The sequence below is a fragment of the Aristolochia californica genome, unplaced genomic scaffold (assembly GCF_029961685.1).
Source record: "Aristolochia californica isolate CCGP_79_NKW_82.1479 unplaced genomic scaffold, dmAriCali1.0.hap1 SCAF_13, whole genome shotgun sequence".
NCBI lineage: Eukaryota > Viridiplantae > Streptophyta > Magnoliopsida > Piperales > Aristolochiaceae > Aristolochia > Aristolochia californica.
In genome coordinates, this window is record NW_027181804.1 from 9,199,452 (window position 1) to 9,219,131 (window position 19,680).

The 19,680-nt window shown below is 37.0% G+C and overlaps 1 protein-coding gene across 1 annotated transcript; it reads left to right on the forward strand.

Annotated features, from left to right (window-relative positions):
* The first annotated feature begins 8,677 nt into the window (after positions 1 to 8,677).
* LOC137948531 (GPN-loop GTPase QQT2-like) lies at positions 8,678 to 19,253 on the forward strand. Its single transcript, XM_068794613.1, has 7 exons — positions 8,678 to 8,841; positions 10,026 to 10,165; positions 10,253 to 10,394; positions 11,076 to 11,302; positions 11,384 to 11,674; positions 18,469 to 18,674; positions 18,756 to 19,253. The coding sequence occupies exons 2-7, from the start codon at positions 10,109 to 10,111 to the stop codon at positions 19,039 to 19,041; spliced, it is 1,209 nt and encodes a 402-aa protein (XP_068650714.1). The 5' UTR covers positions 8,678 to 8,841; positions 10,026 to 10,108; the 3' UTR covers positions 19,042 to 19,253.
* The last annotated feature ends 427 nt before the right edge of the window (positions 19,254 to 19,680 follow it).

Consider the following 19,680-nt stretch of genomic DNA (forward strand, 5'->3'; position numbering starts at 1 on the left):
GGGAGGAGATTGGATAAGGAGATCATCAAGATCTTTTGTAATAAGAAACCATTTGACTGACTAAGCCCAAAAAGGATAGTTTGAAACCCCTTTAAGAGGTATGGTAATTATTTTAAGAAAGTCAGTTTTTTTTTAGATCCAAAGAAGTGACTATTTCTAGCCATAATTTGGCTTTTGATGATTCAATCAATGACCTCTTAAAAAAAATAAAGAAAAAATTCTAAGAGATCAAATTTGGAAAGTTCTAAAACAGGAATGTTTCAGTTGCTAAATTAGCATAGGAATGTAATAAAGGAAATTAAGAGTATGATAAGTTTCCTTCTATTTTTTCCAAAAGAGAGAGGCTTCAGCCCCAATTAGTAGCTCATGAAATCTGGATTTTAATTTAGGAAATTTCCTTTAAAGAGTTCAAGGAACTCAAAAGAAAATACCTTAACTCAATAAATAATTCTAACCATAAAAAAGGACAAGTTCTCATAAGGAAATAAGGAATCACCACATTTTTTAGGGACCATTTAGGGCCAAAAAGAAATTTTCTTAATTGAGAAAAGTGGTTGAGATTAAAGAAGCAACAAAGAAAAGTTTCCCATCTAAACAAAGTCGTGCTTCTTGCATGAGATGGAGCAAAACGAGACCTTTGAAGAGGTGATTAAAAAAAAAGAAGTTGTTGATCATCTTTCATAAAAAAATAATTAAATCAGAGTCTATAAGGAAGAAGAATTTATCTTTAGGAGGAAGACACCAACTGTGCTTGATCAGCCATTATTTTTCCTTCATCAACTCAAATAACTCCACGAAAGGAATAATTTTGAGTAGCCTTCGAACAAGGCCCTAGATCATTTTCTCTAATACCATGTTGATTTCTAGGGTTTTTTCTACATAATTATAAGGGTCTAATAGAGGAAAGAAGAGAAGATATGGAAGGCATTGTAGAGCTGTGGATCTAGAAATGGAATGTGGAGTAGAGCCAAAATCTAGTTTTATCGGATCACTTGGGGAAATATAGGAAATAGTAAACTTGGCTTTAGAGAGCTAGAATCTTTTTGTACTTTTCTAGTATGGACTTGATTAATAGAATTTTTCCATGTGTTGAAGAGAAGATATGGAAGACTCTTATAGGACTCTCACAGTAAGAAGTCTCACATAACTAGAACTCATATAGTGGAGTTTTACAAGAGTCTCACAGAAGAGTCTCAATTTAAAGGTGTTTTAGTTATGTTAGTCTTCTATTTATGTTGAGTTATTTAATTATGCTAGGACTTATCTTTAAGTGTTAGAGTTTGGGTGTAATTGAGACAAAGGTAGTTTAATTGTAATTGGACTCTACTACTTTCCTCTATTATAAACAGGGGTTCATGTACTCAAATTACATTAAGTCAATTAAATATTTCTCTTTCCATAAATTCAACATGGTATCAGAGCAAGTTTTGTGAGTTGACTTGATCAACCCACCGAGATAATGTGATCCTTTTCTAATCTATTATCTCTAGCAGTTTAGGTTTGTATTTATCATTTTTCTCTCTTTTTGGTCCCTATACCCGTTGTTTACTTTGCATTTTCACCTCTATACTGAGCTTTTCATAAGAGTCAACAGTCATTGGCCAAAGAAGAAAGAGTACATAGTTCAGCCAGATTATAGATTTTGATATCTATCAGATTATTTTTGTAAAAAAAAAGCATATTTTATGAACAGATATTATACTTTGATGAAAGGTATGGAAGTGTAGTTTTAGGAGGAGAAATTTTTATGTCAATTTGATATATATTTAAGGAAATATTCACATTGGAGTCAGCAAGGGTCTAGATACAGAATAAAGAAAATCAAGAATGAATTCTTTTATGTCAAATTTGATATAAAATTAAAGATATTTGAGTCTAGTCTCTTGATCAAGAAACCATTTGTGATTTTGAGCTATAGTTTTGGAGATATTGATATCAGAAGTATTAAAGCTTCCTTATTTGGGGACGGACTCGCACCAGATTATTTCATGTGTCCTTATTAATGACTCTCATTATTTGGTATGTGTTATTTGGGCATTGACCCACATCCGTTGTTGCTATTGTGTGTCTTTGACTAAGACATTATTATCGAAGAAGGACTCCTTGGTTGCTAATTATTATCAACATTGGTTATCTTGATAAAGATTTGAATAAATAATATTGTGGCCCCATCATTATCTTCCTTTGATTCCCATTATCATGTTATTGTTATTTGGCAGACTTACTCCTTCTGCCCTTTATTTGACTCTCACTTACCCTTTTGGCCAAACCCTTTTAAAGCATTGCTTTGGTTTGAAGTCCATTGAGACTTTTTATTGGTTCTTGTGGGTCTTTTATTGCCATCTTGTGAATGACAGGCATTACCCACTTTAGTGATTATTATCACTATATTTGTTCGAAATCCTTTGAGTTTGGTTTCGACTTATGTTTTATCACCAATTTCTACCTTTGGGAGTTGGTGCCCAGTGTTGGGACACCATGATGGAGGAGCTTATTACTACATTTATGTTATTTGGTTGAAGTTAGGATCACTGTCATTACCTCCCAGCTTGAAGAGGAGTGTTGAAGAGAAGATATGGAAGGCTCTTACAGGACTCTCACATAGCCATAACTTATATGGTGGAGTTTTATAGGAGTCTCACAGAATGAGGTCTCACAGAAGAGTCTCAGTTTAAATGTGTTTTAGTTATATTAGTCTTCTATTTATGTTAATTTATTTAATTATGTTATGACTTATCTTTAAGTGTTAGAGTTTAATTGGGACAAGGGTAGTTTAATTGTAATTGGACTCTACTACTTGCCTATATTATAAATAGGGGTTCATATACTCAAATTACATTAATTCAATGAAGTATTTCTCTTTTCCATAAATTCAACACCATGCAAGGTTTCTTGGGTGGTGAATATCACTAGGGAAATATCAATAACAAAAAAAATTGTGTTCCATTGCAGTTGTGTGTTTATTCTTTGAATTGTTTACTTGTTTTCATCACACTCACCAAAAGGTTTTAAATTTCTAATTAACCTCAGTTCACCACCCCTCTCTTGAGACTCAACCTGAGCCAACAATTGGTACTAGAGCAAACTTGAAGAGTTTTAATTACAATTCTTCATATTTTTAATTGATTTGATTCAATATGAACTCACGATAAATTTGGGTTGTCTTGCCTTTTACACTTGTTTTACTCTGAAGAAAGTCAAGAAATTCTACCACTATTTTCTCAAACGCCCTAAAAATTATTTTAAATGAAGATGTTCAAAGACTTGAATATGTTGTAGGAGCGTTCTTTGAATGTTGTTGGTTTGCATTGGGACGAGGCTAATTCTTGATTTTTGAGTTGTGTGTCTTCTCCATTGCCTTTTTAGAGGCTTGACGGTGACAAATTGTGAAGTTGCTTGTTCATCCATCAAAGCAAAGATTATTATTGCACGAGTTCGGCAATCTTGTCTTTCAAAGTGAATCTTTATTTTGTTGATACCCAACCATTTGATGGTACTTGCAACACTGTGGATCATTTTTCACCTTCTTCTAGCCATTTCAAAGTTAGAAGACTTATCAACTTTTATTCAAGAAATACTTTCAAATTTTCAAAACATTTTCGTTTAGAAGCTTTGTCCACCAAAGACTTGCTTTACTAGAGAGGAACTAGCTTTTGGTATAGCTATGATACTACGACATGAACTTCATCAACCGAACTCTCAACATGAGGTTTTGACTCTTTATTTGGTTTTTGAAGTTCAAAAATTGGTGTGTTGTTCTTTCCTTTTGAAGTAACCAATATCTCCATTTTATGAGCTTTTATGGCCAACTCTTGAAAGTCTTTTGGCTTCTTACTTTAAAGAAAGTAGAGCAAATCACATTTCATCCTTTTGCATGCAAATTTGGATTTACTTATCTATCAAGAGGCTACTATTATCTTTCCAATTCAAACTCAAGTTTCACCAACAGTTGGTGTAGTTGATTACTTTTTTTGTCTTTCCATTGGTTGGTGTTAGTGACTTCCACCAATGTGATGCTACGACAAGTGTTATATAGCATCAACTTAAGAACTCATTTACAAGTTGTTACCAATTGTTAATGGACTCTACATGGAGTTCAACAAACCAATCAAAGTCATTTCTTTCAACAAAAAACTAAAAATTTTCACCATCAAGTCATTTTCCTTTCTAGCATAGTTGTAGGTTCCAATAAAGTGGGTAATGTATCTTTTTGGGTTGTCATTTAGATCAAACTATTGGAATTTTGGTAGCTTGTCCCAAGTGGCATGCGTAGATCTTGAATTCTCCTACTATTATTTTCAATTGCTGACTTAAGAGGTCTACTGGCAAGTTGCCTTCTTCTACGAGAATAAGTGCTTGTTGTTGGAGCAGAAGATGAATCATCTGGAGTTGAGAAAATTTGAGGAGGATCTTTGGCATGAGAAGATTCTCCAAGATTTCTCATCAATGATTTAATTTTGGACATGACTTATGTAATTTGAGCATCTTTTGTCATAATTTACTCATCAATTTCCATTATTTCTTCTCACAGTTCCATAACTTGCACCTCCAAAGTTTTTACTTGTACCATTATGACGAGCACACTAACTCTTGGAAAAGTCGGTTGAGGTAATTTTCCTTTTTGAGGTGATTGGAGATTTATCACATCTTTTTGGAAAGAAATGTTGTAGCATCCCTTGTATTGTTTGAGTATCGCCAATACTAGAGTGGGGCTTGAAGGCCGAGGAAGACTTTCTCATGATATTTCAACACAAAGTATTTTATGTCTAAAATTATAGCAGACGTAGTTTCCCATAGATCAACATGGTGCATAATTTTTCCTGTTCTTGTGGAGGTCACAAAGTTTTTATTTTCTTCCACTTCAGAGCTTAGTTGAAACGTTGATAGATTCTTTCTCAATGATTAGCGTTTTTTATTTTGCTTAGATGTTTCTAAGACAATTTTTATGTTCGACAATCTCCTTCGACTTGGATGAGGAACAACCAAATCTGCACGCTTCATACTTGACCAACTCATATTTGAGTTTGTGGCCTTGATATCATCTCTTCTTTGTGCAAATTGAGATGTCATGATATTGGTGCTAATTTGAATTTATGAAATTTGTTGACAAAGAGATGAGAAGCAAAGGTCTCACCATGTATGTAAAAAATATCGATGTACTAGGGATTCAGTCCACAAAGAGGTGCGACCATAAGTACAATAATAGAGAGTTTAGGAAATATCAAGTGTGTAAGGGTCCTATCTTTAGTTTAGACCTTGGTGCAATCTCCATGAATGTTATGACCAATGGTTGGATTTGAGTCTCCTTGCTCAACTAGCGCCTTGAAGTTATTGTATGTACCATGTGGCATGAGATGAAGGAATTTGATTTAACTTGTTGTTGGCGCCATGTGACACAAAATATAGGAACTTTGATCTCGTGTGCCTTTGACGGTCCAAGGAGGTCTAACAAAGCTACAACAAAGTGTCTACTTCTTGTAAGTTGTGTTACAACTTCAAGAAATTTTGACAAAGTTGCTGCAAATGTTTTGCTTATTGCAAGCTTTGTAATAAAATTTTGGTGCAACTTTTGATGCTTGTGGAACTTGGAGTATTAGGGAGATTGATAGAGTTTTTTCCTTACTTTCAGAGTCTCACAAATTTCTCCAATGATTTTCCATCTCCTAAAAACTCCCTTCAAGTGAAAGAGAGATACCCTATTTATAGGGCCGTGGAGGTGATTCAACCACCCACATTTTTTCTCTACTTCATGTTCTCCCTCTCCCTTTGACTAGTTTCATATGCAAGGGGAGAGATACACTTGGCTAGACCCTTTCTTCCTTTCATGAGAATACAAAACTTGTTCCCTCACGTGCCTTGAAATAGTATGATCTCCTTTTTCTTAGATGGTGCTCTCCTATGCTACTACATATTGATGATATTTCACCTTCTTCACTTATATGACACACTCCTACTTGGCCTTGTGTAGATGATATGTCACCTCCTTTTCTTAGGTGGTATACTCATCTAATTTGATTTTGATGGTAACGTCGTATAATAAGTCCTAGTTATTTGGTCTTCTATTTATGTTCAGTTATTCAATTGTTATAGGACTTAACTTGTAATGTTTAACTTTGAGTATAAATGGGATAAGGATGGTTTAATTATAATTGGATTCTACTTATTTCCTTTATTAAAAAGAGGCTCGTTGTACTCAAATTACAACAAATTAGTGAAGTATTTATCTTTTTTAGAAATTCAACATGGTATTAAATTGGGTTTTGTGAGTTGAATCGGCTAACCCACAGAGATAATGTGATCCTTTTATGATTTATCATCTCAAATAATTTAGATTCGTATTTTGTTTTTTTCTTTCTGTTATTTTCTAGTACCCATTGTTTTCTTCATGTTCTCACCTTCATAATAAAATTTTCATATTGTAAATTATATATTTACAAACATGTCTTCGAGTCTACTTTCTAACTCAAAAATAATTTTGGCAATCGAAGTTTTCTACAAAGAGAAATCGATCTTTGAAATAGCAAAGGTCAAACTACAAAAGAGGTTTGAGCCATACTAGAAAGCTTCATCTTTTGAGCCTTTTTATACCATCAATAACGAGAGTTTATATAAAAAATATATATATTAAAATAAATATCCATAAGTCTATTTTCTTAATTTTCTAACCAATTCTCAATCTGAGCTTTCTGGAGGGAGAGTCGATGGTCATACTCACCACAGAAGAAAGAGTACTTAGTTCAGCCAGATTACAGAGTCTGAAATAAATCAGATTCTTTCTCTCAAAAGATGTATATTTTATGAAAGAAATTTTATACTTGGATGAAAGGTATCGAAGTCTTGTTTCAGAAGGAGAAAATTTCATGTGAATCTGATATATATTTGAGGAGGTATTTGCAATGGAGTCAACAAGGGTCGAGCTAAAGAATGAAGCAAATCAAGAGGTTATAAAAGATTCAAGATTGAAGCTTTTTTTTGTCAAATTATTTTCTTTCCTATTATCTCTTCTTGCATTGACGTGAATTGAATTTCCTTTTCCCATGAAATCGGAGTTTTTTAGCCAAATTTAGCTTCGTATTAGAGAGTTGTGATCAGACTTAATCACTCCATGATGTGCTCATTCAAGGTATACAATATCTTGATTCAATGTTGTTTTCAAGTTTTGTGTTTTTTTACTTGATTGTGTATTTTCTGCGTAATTAACTCCTAAAAATTGTGTTCACCCCAAAAAAGTTATACTAGGTTAGATTTATCAACTTCTACTGTCATAGTTTCCCCTAGTTTTAAAAAAACAAAAGTCCACTTTGGAGGTATGAGTGTTGCATAGTTGCCTCCTCCCGGTTCAAGTTATTTTCCTCTAGTATTTCTTCAATTTATCATCTTGTGTTTTTATCACTTCAGAGCAATACCTAGACCCACTACCTAAAAAGTATAGGAATGTGTCCAACATCTAGCTTGAGTCAAGTATTTTATTATTCACCCAAGAGGTAATTTGTATTTGAGCTGCCCTTTAAAAATGATTAGTCTCTTTGTTAAACCTAAAGTTGGGCAATTTTTCTACCTTTAAAATTGAGTGGAGTGTGTGTCAGACTATGACCATTTTGATTGGTGTATGGAACTTTGTCGTATAACTACGAGTGATTGTCTTCTCCCACATTATGTTTTGTCCAAGATGGGTCTATCCTTTTTATCCCCAGCTTGAGGGGGAGAAGTACAAGGAAGAGGTATTTAGTTCCACGTGTAGTAGTAATTTTTATGTGACCAAAATATTCAAGAAAAGGGGGAGAATAAAATATGCAATTTTTGCACCTATGAAGAATTTTTTTCACCGAAAGAAAATTGAAGACCAAAAATCATTTTCATTGTAAACTGAATTTATAAACTCTAACTTGAGGGGGAATGTTGAAGAGCAGGTATAGAAGAGTCTTACATGATTCTCATAGTAAAAAGTCTCAGAGAGCCAAAATTAATATGATAGAGTCTTACATGAGTCTCGTAGGAGGAGGTCTCACAAAAGAGTCTTAGTTAAAAATGTTTTAATATGTTAATCTTCTATTTATGTTCAGTTATTCATTTGTTATAGGACTTATTTTTTAATGGTTAACTTTGGGTGTAACTAGGATAAGAGTAGTTTAATTATAATTGGATTATACTTGTGTCCTCTATTATAAATAAAGGTTCATTGTAATCAAATTACTATAAATTAGTAAAGTATTTATCTTTTTCAGAAATTCAACAAACCAGAAATACCATTGATACCCTTAATTAATGCCCAGGATCTAGACCATCGATCAAGATCCTATTTTTGTTTACTTGGGATAAGAAAAAAAAATTAGAATTAGAATTTGAATTGGGATTAAAGCCTTAAGTCAATCATCAAACTTGATCTATCTTACTTGCAATTTATTTTTAATTTTATGCATTCAAAATTGATCTCCACTTCAATTTTTGATATTATCATGTTTTTATAATAACATAAAGTTAATTAAATTGTTTTGAATAAAATGAAGTAAATGATATTTTGTAAATAAATATTGCAACATTTAAAAAATAAAAAATTGAAAGCTACCTACAAAGGCTAGACTTAGAGTGCAGCCTTACATTAGTCACGTCTCTCTAAAAAATTCCTGAATGTGCGAAACTCTCTACTGTACTCTGTGAAATCTTCCTTACCCCAACTCGGTGATTAGTTAAACCCTCAGGTTTTGCTTTCCCAATTTTTCGCTGCAATCATCGACTTGTCTGCGAGTTTTTCTACTGGAGACTACGCTTCCAACAGCAAAGGAAGAAAACAAGTCTCTCCTTCTACAGCTTCTTTCTCATTGTTCGCCTTTTTCATTCCAGGTAAGCTTCTTCTCTCTCATCTTTCCTGCTCTCACTGTTTTCTTTTATTGGCTGTAGTATGCCTTTTCCTTTGGAAATGGAGAGACAAGGGCAGGCCCTCCCTTGCTCCCTTACGCCCCCGTTTTCGCCTAACAGACAGGGAAACGGAAGGGGGAGGGCCTCCTCCATTCCTTCTAGTCTGTAAAAAGGATTAACTAATTTTTAGTTAAAATTTTGTGTTGAGTGAGTGCGGACAGAGTGGATCATAATTTACTAACTTTCTCTAATTTAATAAACTGTAGGCAGTGCTATTTTATGTGTGTGTGGTTATTTCTGGGATATGGGAAATGGACTGATCATAGAAAGAATGAATGGGAGGTGAAATATATACTATTTCCTGCTTACTGTAAAGATGCTTCCCTAATGGGATCGATGATATATTGCCTTTTATTAGGTGAAATTATGCTGTTTCATTTTCAACAGTTTTTTTGCTTGGTTGAAGTATCCTTTTTTGTTATTCTCCATCTATTGGTGGCTTTCATGAAAGTCTTCTTGAATATCTTGGTTTTCAGTTTTGTGTTTCTCTACCGTACTTCTTTGGCAAACGATGCTTCTTCATGGTCAACATTGTGCACTTCAATGCAGTTTGCATATTAAATTCTTCTAAGATTTTGCATTCTCCTGAATCTCTGCTTTTAACCGTTCAGCTTTTATTTTATGAGGTACGTTGTACTCAATCTCTCCCTGTGATTGGTACAGCTTAGGTAGGCGAGGGGCCTTATTGCCTAAGGGTATAACGTGGCTTCATTCAGCTGTATTCTCATTCTCATGATATGTCATCTAAAACCAAAGCTCATTTATTCCATTTAAAATAAAGGTTAAATATGAGTAGCTTTCTGTATCAAGAGCTGATGGCCATAAGCATGTAATGTCAGTTTGGTTGATGTAATAAAATGGTTCTTTGTGCTATTGCGAGTATTCATAGGGTCCACATAATAAAATGTTTGACTGTCCTAGTTGTCATTCATGGCTTTCAATCCTTTGGAAGAAATCGCCACAGCACTTATTTTTGTTCAAAAATTGGTTTCTGGATTCAAGTAGACAGCAGATTCAGGTGGTAACTTGTGAATGGTGGTTGAGCCATCTGCCTCACAGCTGAATAGAATATGTTCTATACTGTGACTCTCTTTTACTTTTGATTGCAGACCATTACATATACCCAGAGAGCTTAAAATGGTAGTTTAGAATTGAACCTTGGAGCTGGACTTGAACCCTCAATACTTCTAACATGCAAGGCGGTGCTGGTGTATCACGGATGGATTCGGAGCAAACCTTGGACAGTGAGGTACATGCTTCTGGCTAAATTAGGTAATCATTGTTTTCTTTTCTTGTCCATCATCATGTTAGTCACATTTACTTGTTTGATTTGTAGTCAAGTGATAACAAGAACGAGGGGCTTTCAAGATCAATGGGAAAGCTCAGTGTAGGAGATTCCTCAGAATCCAGTGCACAGGGAACCTCATCTTTCTGCTTCAGAAGAAAACCAGTAATTATACTTGTATTGGGCATGGCTGGTGAATATTCTGGAACTACAGTTCCTTTCCAAATCTATCTCCTTTACTCTCTGTTTTTTTTCCTCTTTTCTCTCTGACACTAGCAGACCGTCTCTACTGTGTGCCTCTCTTGCTGCTGGCAGCTCTGCCACCAAACCTAGGCACAGGGGCTGTCTGCTACCAAATCAATGAAGTGGCGTTTTATCGAAATACATATCTGGGAATCTTCATTTTAGAAATTGAATTTTGCTCAGATGTTCCAATAATGGCTTTGTAGACATGCTCTCCATTCTAAATTACATAAAAGCTCAAGATAAAGGGTTTTGGTTGAATCACCTAGTATATCTAATTGCTGTTTGGATTATGTCTTTATCTGTAGAGGCCTTCTAAAGAAATAGCCAGAATAATTGCATTTTTCACTACTCCAGTGTAACCCTGGTATATCTTAGAATGAATTGCCACTGGTTGGATCTGGGTTTTCAAATAGATAAATTGGTCTGTAGCAGAATTTCTATTTTTCATGAAAGCACACATCTTGTGTGTATACTTATGACTCTTGCAGACATCTTGTGTGTATACTTATGATTCTTGCAGACATCTTGTGTGTATACTTATGACTCTTGCAGACATCGTGTTGTGTATATTTATATCTCTTGCTGTGTCTTTGATCAATGGCAATAGTTGACTGCGATGGTTTTGCAGGAAGTGGAAAAACAACATTCCTTCACCGCTTGGTTTACCACACACAAGCTGCAAATATTCGGGGATATGTTCTTAATCTTGACCCTGCAGTTATGAACCTTCCTTTTGGTGCAAATATCGATATAAGGGACACTATTAAGTACAAGGATGTGATGAAGGAATACAATCTTGGTCCAAATGGGGGAATTCTTACATCACTAAATCTATTTGCTACAAAGTTTGATCAGGTATCTTTTAGGTCTTCCCTGTCTTCTGATGCGTTGCACATGTAACCTAGAAAAATGAACTCATATGTTTCTTGTTTTCAGGTTGTATCGCTTATTGAAAAGTGGGCAGATCAACTGGACTATGTTCTTGTGGATACTCCTGGTCAAATTGAAATATTCACATGGTCTGCGTCTGGAGCAATAATAACCGAAGCATTTGCTTCTACTTTCCCTACTGTTGTTGCTTATGTGGTTGACACACCCCGCTCTGCAAGTCCGGTAACTTTCATGAGTAATATGCTTTATGCATGTAGTATACTCTACAAAACACGGTTGCCTTTGGTTTTGGTGTTTAACAAGACAGATGTGGCTCAGCATGAGTTTGCTTTGGAGGTAATGGCACGTATACGATTTACATTATTTTTCTTTGTTTTTATTTAATGATTTAAAGAAATTTTGCGGGCATAATGGCTTCAAGTTAACCATTGTGACTTCTAAATCATGGAATATATGTAGATAGTTTTTATGTGCTAGGAATTTGTTTTTGTTTGTAGACAATTATAATTACAGCAAAAGTTTCAGACCCATTTGTGGATATGAAAGCTTTACTCCATAAGCCAGCTAGGCATGTGAAGTTAGGTGATTGGTTGTCACGCCGCTAGATTAAGTGAACAATCATTCCTAATCCCTCAATGTGCAGTCTAACTTACTCTGGACAAAAAGTAGGCTAGTTGGCCTCCCATTTACGAAGAAATAAAGCCAAAAGGAAGAGAAACACAACTCTGAGTGTAATGTGGAATCTTTTGCACGAAAATGAGATGATTACATCATGTTTACAAAGCCTATTTATAGGCAAATTAAGGGTAAATCTTTCTTATCACCTTATCATACAATACCCTATGAGAATTTGCCACATAAGTAAGGCAAATCCCCCTTTTGTTCAAATTCAAACGAATATTATCACACATGCTCTTGTTTGTCTCAGATAACCCTATCTTAATCCATTTGGATGAGTTTCAAACACATAATTTGACTTTCAATGAAAACAACCAGTCAGCCTGCCTGCTAGCCAGTTTTAGGCCTGTTGGCTGCATGTGCATGCACTTGCCATGTCCTGCGCCGCATGCCCTACCGAACATGTCACCCCACTGCTCATCCGCGTGGACGTTCGCGCTACAGATGCTGGCTATGCATGCCCCCTCGCTGCTGCTACTCCTAGGCCTTGGATGTTTCACCTTTCTGAGTCACCTGAAGGTGCTACTGCCCCTAGGTTGGCCTTCTAATGACTTTGGGCTTCTATGCCACTTTGGAAAGTCTTTTTTGCTGATGTTACAAGTGCACCCTTTTTTTGCTGTATCACATCCGTTTTCACCTGTGGTACATCCGCCTGCGTATCATGCTCCCACAACCATAATGCAGACGTCCTCGTTGCGTTGCTTTGCAGATTTCCTTGTTGCATTGCCCCATAGATAGGCCGCAACCTCCTCAAATTGCCAAAGTTCAGCGTCCACTTGTCATGTGGCTTCACTCTCCGGCAATCCCCGCCATTTTACTAAGTACTCCTTGTAATGTGGCATACCCCTTCGTCGCACTTCCCAATCAGCAATGATGTAATCCACCTTGTGAGGAAAAGTGGTGAACACATCTATGGGTGCTCACAATCTGATGATGTATGAAGGAACGGAATTGTTCAAGGCGAATTTTTATGAGCAGAAGGTCCCCGAACTTGAACTCCAATGGCAGGCCCTCCTAATCATTGTATCTCTTCATTTGCCTTGTAGCTTTATGCAAGAAAGCATGACAAGGTCTTTGCATTATCTCCATCTTTTGGTGACCTGTAAGGCTATTGGGCTCCTCCCAAACTTGCTCGGAAGCACACTATGAGGTATGGGATGGTATTGTCCGGTAGCCAACTAGAAAGGACTATGGCCAAAAGATTCGTTTTTATTCAAATTGTATGAGAATTGGGCTACGTCAAGTAGCTCTAGCCAGTTCTTTTGATTAACTCTCACCAAAGTGTTGCAAATATTTTTTTAGGATGGCATTGATCCACTCCATTTGCCCATTGGTTGGAGGATGGAAACTTGTGGAAAAATTAAGGGTAGTCCCAAGAATTTTGAAAAGCTCGGTCCAAAACTTACTCGTGAATCATGGGTCTCTATCGCTAATGATCGTACTTGGCACTCCCCAATGCCTAACTACAATGGGCATAAGCGTTTTTGCTGCCTTTTCCGTCGTGCAATCTCCCAACACAGCCACGAACGTGCCATACTTGGAGAATTGATTCACTACAACCATAATGGAACCAAGTCATTCTGCTTTTCTAAGTCTTGAAATGAAGTTCATAAAGATGGCCTCCCACAGCCTTTCGTGACTAGGGAGGGGCTCGGGCAAACCCCTAGGATTCTGTTGTTCCACCTTATCTTGTTGGCATATAAGACAAGTGGGAGCTTGCTTTGGGCTAAGCTTCTTTTGTGTGAGAAAGTAGCTGGATGCTACATTGTCTGTCTTTATTACAAACTTCGACCCCAATAAGTAATGGCACCAAGTGCGTAGGCAATGCACAATGGCTGTCATTTCTTGGTCTTGAATAGTATTACTTTGCTTTGTCTCATTGAGCTTTCGACTCTCGAAAGCAATTAGATGTCCGTCTTGCTCCAAAACACCACCAATGACAAAGTTAGAGGCATCAGTCACTACCTCTAAAGGTTTGCTGCAACCAGCAAGTTGGAGGACTGATTTTTTGGGTGATTTGCATCTGAGGGACTTGTATGTTTCCTAGCATTTGCTTGACTGGTGCTAATATTGCTTTTTCTTGAAGAGATCCGTTAGGGGAGCTGCTAAGGCTGAGAACCCCTTAATGAACATCCGATTGTAGTTCATGAGCCCAAGAAAACTCCATAATCCTGTTACTTTGGTGGGAAGGCACCATTCAACAATTGCTTGCACCTTCATTTGGTCCATCCAGATTCGTCCTCCACCAACCAATGCCCCATAAAAGACACCTCCTTCAAGACAAATGAGTATTTCTCTTTTGATGAAAAGAGAGTTCTTTCATCGCACTTCAAACACTTTCCACAAGTGATGCAAATGCTCCTCCATGTTATTCCTATACACCACAATATTGTCCAAGTAGACGACAACAAATTGATCTAGAAAAGGCTGGAAAAGCTTGCTCATTAAAGCACAAAATGTAGCTAGTGCATTTTTCAAGTTAAATGGTGTGACAAGGAACTTGTATGAACTGTACCTCGTTACACAAGAGGTCTTTTTTTCATCTCCTTCAACAATTTGTACCTGATAGGAGCCCAAACGCAAGTCTAGCTTATTGAAGACATGGGTGTCTCGGAGTTGATCAAACAAGTGTGTAATGAGGGGAATCAGATGTTCTTCTCCTTGACTTTGTTCAAAGTTCGATAGTCAATGCACAACCTCATGTTGCCATCTTTCTTCCTTTGAAATAGTATGGATGCACCAAAAGGAGCTTTGTAGGAGTGGATGGATCCGAGTTCAAGCAACTCCCCCAAATTGCCTTTGAAGTTCTTCTAACTTTTTTGATGCCTTGGCTGGTAATTTAGCACCGGACTCCAGTTTGATCATATGGTCAACCTCCCTTCATGGAGCTCTTTGGGAAGTCCTCTTGCATTAAGTCCTGAACCATTAAGACTTTTTCTATGTCGGTTGCTACGGATTGATTCTCAACCCATTGTTTATTTTCTGCCAAAGCAACAAGAAAAGTAGACTCTCCACGCCTAAGACCCATCTTAAGTTGGAGGGCTAAAAACATGACGGTTTTCCCCTAACATAGTCCCCTATCTCGGATATCATACAAGACCCATTTTCATCCATAACCCCTACTATTCCCAAGTAGGGCATTGCAAATGCCTTGCAAGTAGAAAGAAAATCCATTCCAAGATTACATTAAAATCATTCATTTGTACAATGGTAAAATCAAAGAAAACCTATCCCTTTTCCAATGACAAATCAGGTGTGTCTTGCCACGCCAAGCACAAATTTGGATTCTGAATTGACAACCTTCATGTGAATATCATCCCATTCCCATCTTAGGTTTAATTGTCTCGCTTCTTCCTTCAAAATGAAATTGTGGGTAGCTCTCGTATCGATCGTGGCTTTTATTTTACTGTCATTGAGCAATACATCTAACTAAATGAGTTCTCGTTTAGGTCTTACCGACGGCGCCATAAACTTCTTGATATGGGCTTGGACGGAATTGAGTAACATCATTGAATCCATTCTAGGTTTGTTACTCGGTTGCTCGACGGCTTTGTCCCTTTTGACAGTATTTAATTGCCTCTTTTTGGGATAGTCTCGTGCTATGTGATCTCCATTGTAAATAAATCTATTAATCTTTCAATTATTAGAATTAACTTTGTCCGATAACTTCTTCTTCTTCCCATTTTTGGAGCTTTGGTTGTCATTCTTGGAATTTCGGTTCCAAGAAGGTTTCTTCTTGTGGTTCTCCTTGTGCCCATTTTTATCATCTTTTGTGAGCTTGGTAGCGTTTTTACCGGATTTTTTCTCAAACTTGATCAATTTTTCCACCGTGGCTAAAGTTGTTGCAAGCGTCTTCACCTCTCGACACCTCAACTCTTACTCAACCAATGGACAAAGTCCTGACAAAAATGAGAATAACCGATCCTCGTCGATCATATTAGGAATACTCAGCATTGACGAAGTAAAGGACTGCAAATGCTCACTAATCATCCTTTTTTGTCATAATGCCTACAATTCCTTTTGCGCTAGGTAATCAAACATCTTCTGGAAAGAAATGGCGCTTCAATTTGCACTTGAAATCTTTCCAAGTGTATACTGAGTTTCTCCGTTTTTGGCATCACCCATTCTCCTTCTCCACCACAAAATAGTGTTATCAATAACGAACATGGATGCGGTAGTAACCTTTACTTTCTCATTTGTGAGTTTAGAAGCTTTTAAATATTGTTCCACTTGCTGCAAGAAGTTTTCGATCACTTTCGAATTATGTATGCCATCGCAGGGTTAAGGTTCGGACACTTTGATCTTCATTGGCGAATGACCTTCCCCATTCAGAATGGCTTGTTCGAGAATCGCCATTCTTGTCCACATCTCTTCTAGCTTCGTCCGCATCTCATCTAGATTGTTGCATGTGTCAGTTTTTAGCACCACAATTGTGCTATGAATACCTTCTTCTAGCCCTTGACATCAAGGCTATCCTGCCAAACATCCACCACTTCTTGAATCTTGTCCTCCTAACTCGAGCATTGCTACTCCACCTCTCAAGCATCGATTCAAAAGAAGTTAAAACTTTATTCTTACCTTTGTTTAGTTGAATTTCCAAGGTTGGTTATTAGGATGTAATGGCTGAATCACTTTCACTCTAATACCAGTTGTCACACCGCTTGATTAATTGAGCAATCACTTTTAGTCCCTCAGCATGTGGCCTAATGTACTCCGGACAAAAAATAGTCCCGTTTACGAAGAAATAAAGCCAAAAAGAAGAGAAACACAGCTCTGAGTGTAATGAGGAATCCTTTGCACGAAAATGGGATAGTTACATCATGTTTACAGAGCCTATTTACAGGCAAAATAAGGATAAATCTTCCTTATCCCTTTATCATACAATACCATATGAGAACTTGCCACAGAAGTAAGGTAAATCCCCCATTTATCCAAATTCAAATGAGCATTATCACACTTGCCCTTATTTGCCTCAGATAACCCTATCTTAATCTATTTGGATGGGTTTCAAACTCAACTTTCAAATTTCAAACAAAACAGCCAGCCAGCCTGCCTGCTTGCCTGCCAGCTGCAAGGCTGCAGCGCAGGCACATGCCTCACCGTGTCCCACACGTGCTTGCATACACCCTGCCGAACACATCGCCCCGCATCTGCTAAGCAACTGCTAGCTGCATGTGCCCCTGCTGCTGCGCCTGGGTCTTGGTTGTTTTACATTTTTGAGCCACCTAAAGGTACTGCAGATGGGCCTTCTGATGACTTGGGACTGCCATACCACTTTGGAAAGTCCTTTTTGTTGATGTTGCCAGTGCACCCCTTTTTGGCTGTGTCGTGTTCATTTCACCTATTGCATATCCGCTCGTGTATCACTGGTGCTAAAAGAACCTCATAGTCTAGAGTCATGATAAGCAAGTTGGAGCATATAATGTTTGCAATTATGTAGCACTAGAGCCTGTGAGCTAAAAGACATTATAGAACACTGATACATGAAATTTTAATTTTAAGATGATCGAAAGTCTTCTGAAGTTGACTAACTCATGGGATAATCAACAATGTCTGCATCCTTTATTTGTAGTACTGAATATGTTGAACTTGCAAGATATATCACCTGGTTTTAGCATTTGTTTTTATATGTTGTGATGGAATTGTATGGAAAAGATTTGAAGAATTTTTTGTCCAAAATAAAAACCATGGAAGAACAACTTACTGATAAAAAATTAGTCAAGGCCAGAGTTAATGGAGAAGGGATTCATTGGATCGACTTTGCATAATGTGAATAAACTGTGATTAAGATGATAGAGATGTATTTATTCGTTTATTATTGCCTTAACTTCTAAGGCTATCTCCTGATCTTGTCTTGCACCTAGGCATTCACCTGAGCGAGTCTTCTCATGTTTTGTAGTCTGAGTGTGAGGTTTCCAAAGTCAAATCTGCCAAATGGGCGGTCAGCTGAAATTGAAGGAGTAGAGTTATTACATGTTCAAAGTTTTTTTTCCACAAGGTAGTTACCCCTGTAAGAGTGTGGAGGAGGATCTCTGAGTACCAAAAGCAAGCTGATCCTGTTAACTAACTTATAAAGTCTGACAATTATAGGAGAAAAAGGAAATCAACAGAACGATGATGAAGCACCTGGGAAAGGGGCCAGTTAACATATATAGAGGTTGTAATTATTAAACTGCTCCTATAATGTTTCATATTTGTGTTGGTTGGAAAGGGAACAGAAAAGAAATTGTTGAAAGAAAAACAGTGGGTGATAAAACTGGCATTTGCTATTTGGCAAATCAAGTTGCACGGATTGTCATAATAAAATAGACAATGTTTCTTGGATGCTAGTTTCAGGATAAATAGTCAAATAATGTTTATTGGACACTATTTTGAGGAATTTTTTATTATTTCTCTGTTATTTGGACAGTTCTTGTTGGAATGAATCTTATGCTGTGACACTTTGGTGACAGTGGATGCAAGATTTTGAGGCATTTCAGGCAGCATTAGAGTCAGACAACTCATACTCCTCAACACTTGCAAGGAGTCTTTCTCTTGTCCTCGACGAATTCTACAAGAATCTTCGTTCTGTGGGGGTATCTGCAGTTTCTGGCAATGGAATGGATGCCTTCTTTAATGCCATCGAGGCCAGTGCTATTGAGTACATGGATACCTACAAGTACTAAGCTGACCTACACTGTACCGTTTAATGCAAAATTACTCTTGTCAACTTCATTCAAAGCCAACTTTGTGTTTACAGAGCTGATCTTGACAAAAGACGTGACGAAAAGCAACGATTAGAGGAGCAGCAGCAGCAGGCACAAATGGAGAAGTTGAAGAAGGACATTGAGAAAACCAGAGGTGAAACAGTGGTCTTGACTACAGGGTTGAAGAACAAAGAATCAACCAGCAAAAGCATGATGGTTGAGGAAGATGATGAAGAAGAAGAAGATGAAGATATTAAATTGTTCTCAGAAGAAGAATACGTGGACGACGATGATGATGACGATGACGGAGATGAAGAGGTCGCGACATTCTCCTTTTAAGGACCCGCAAACTGATACATCTAGTCTCTTACATAAATGGAAACCACTTATACGAACAAGAGGCAACATCAACCCATAGTCTTAATTGTATAGAGGCATTGATCAGAAGTTTTGGATTTCTCGTTATCTTAGATATTTCTGTTCAATTTTCACATATGAAAATGAATATTGACATTTGTTTTTTTCAGATTAAAAAAAAGTAAATCAAACTCTATTGTAAGCCACAGATCATTCTTTTCAGTTAAACCCTCAGCACAGGAATCCCCACTGAATCACTGCATTCTCAAGGAAAAGTATTGGTTCTCCATGAAAATCACTCTATGGATGCACTGATTTCCTACGATTTCCTACGAAACACAGTAACTCCCATAAAAGCATCGTCTTCCTACTAAAAGTAATGCTTTTTGTGCCAATTGAGATCTCTCTTCGCTATCCTTGACCACAATATTTTGTGAACAATGAGTGTCAACAGGTCATACTGCATGCTGGGAATAATACTACTACTCACATGAATGGATGGATGAATCTTTTTTACAAGGACCTTCAACTCATGGATGATCTTGTACCAACCTTCAACTGTTACAAGGTCTTTTTTACAAGGACGATCTAGTACCAACCTTCAACTGTTCAAGGAACCAA

What these genes read in the sequence shown, in the direction of transcription:
- LOC137948531 (XM_068794613.1), top strand. Translation starts at nt 10,109, where the DNA reads ATGCAAGGCGGTGCTGGTGTATCACGGATGGATTCGGAGCAAACCTTG. An exon ending in AGCAAACCTTGGACAGTGAG is followed by an intron (nt 10,166 to 10,252) that starts GTACATGCTTCT and finishes TTTGATTTGTAG; the next exon opens with TCAAGTGATAACAAGAACGA. An exon ending in AGCATGAGTTTGCTTTGGAG is followed by an intron (nt 11,675 to 18,468) that starts GTAATGGCACGT and finishes CTTTGGTGACAG; the next exon opens with TGGATGCAAGATTTTGAGGC.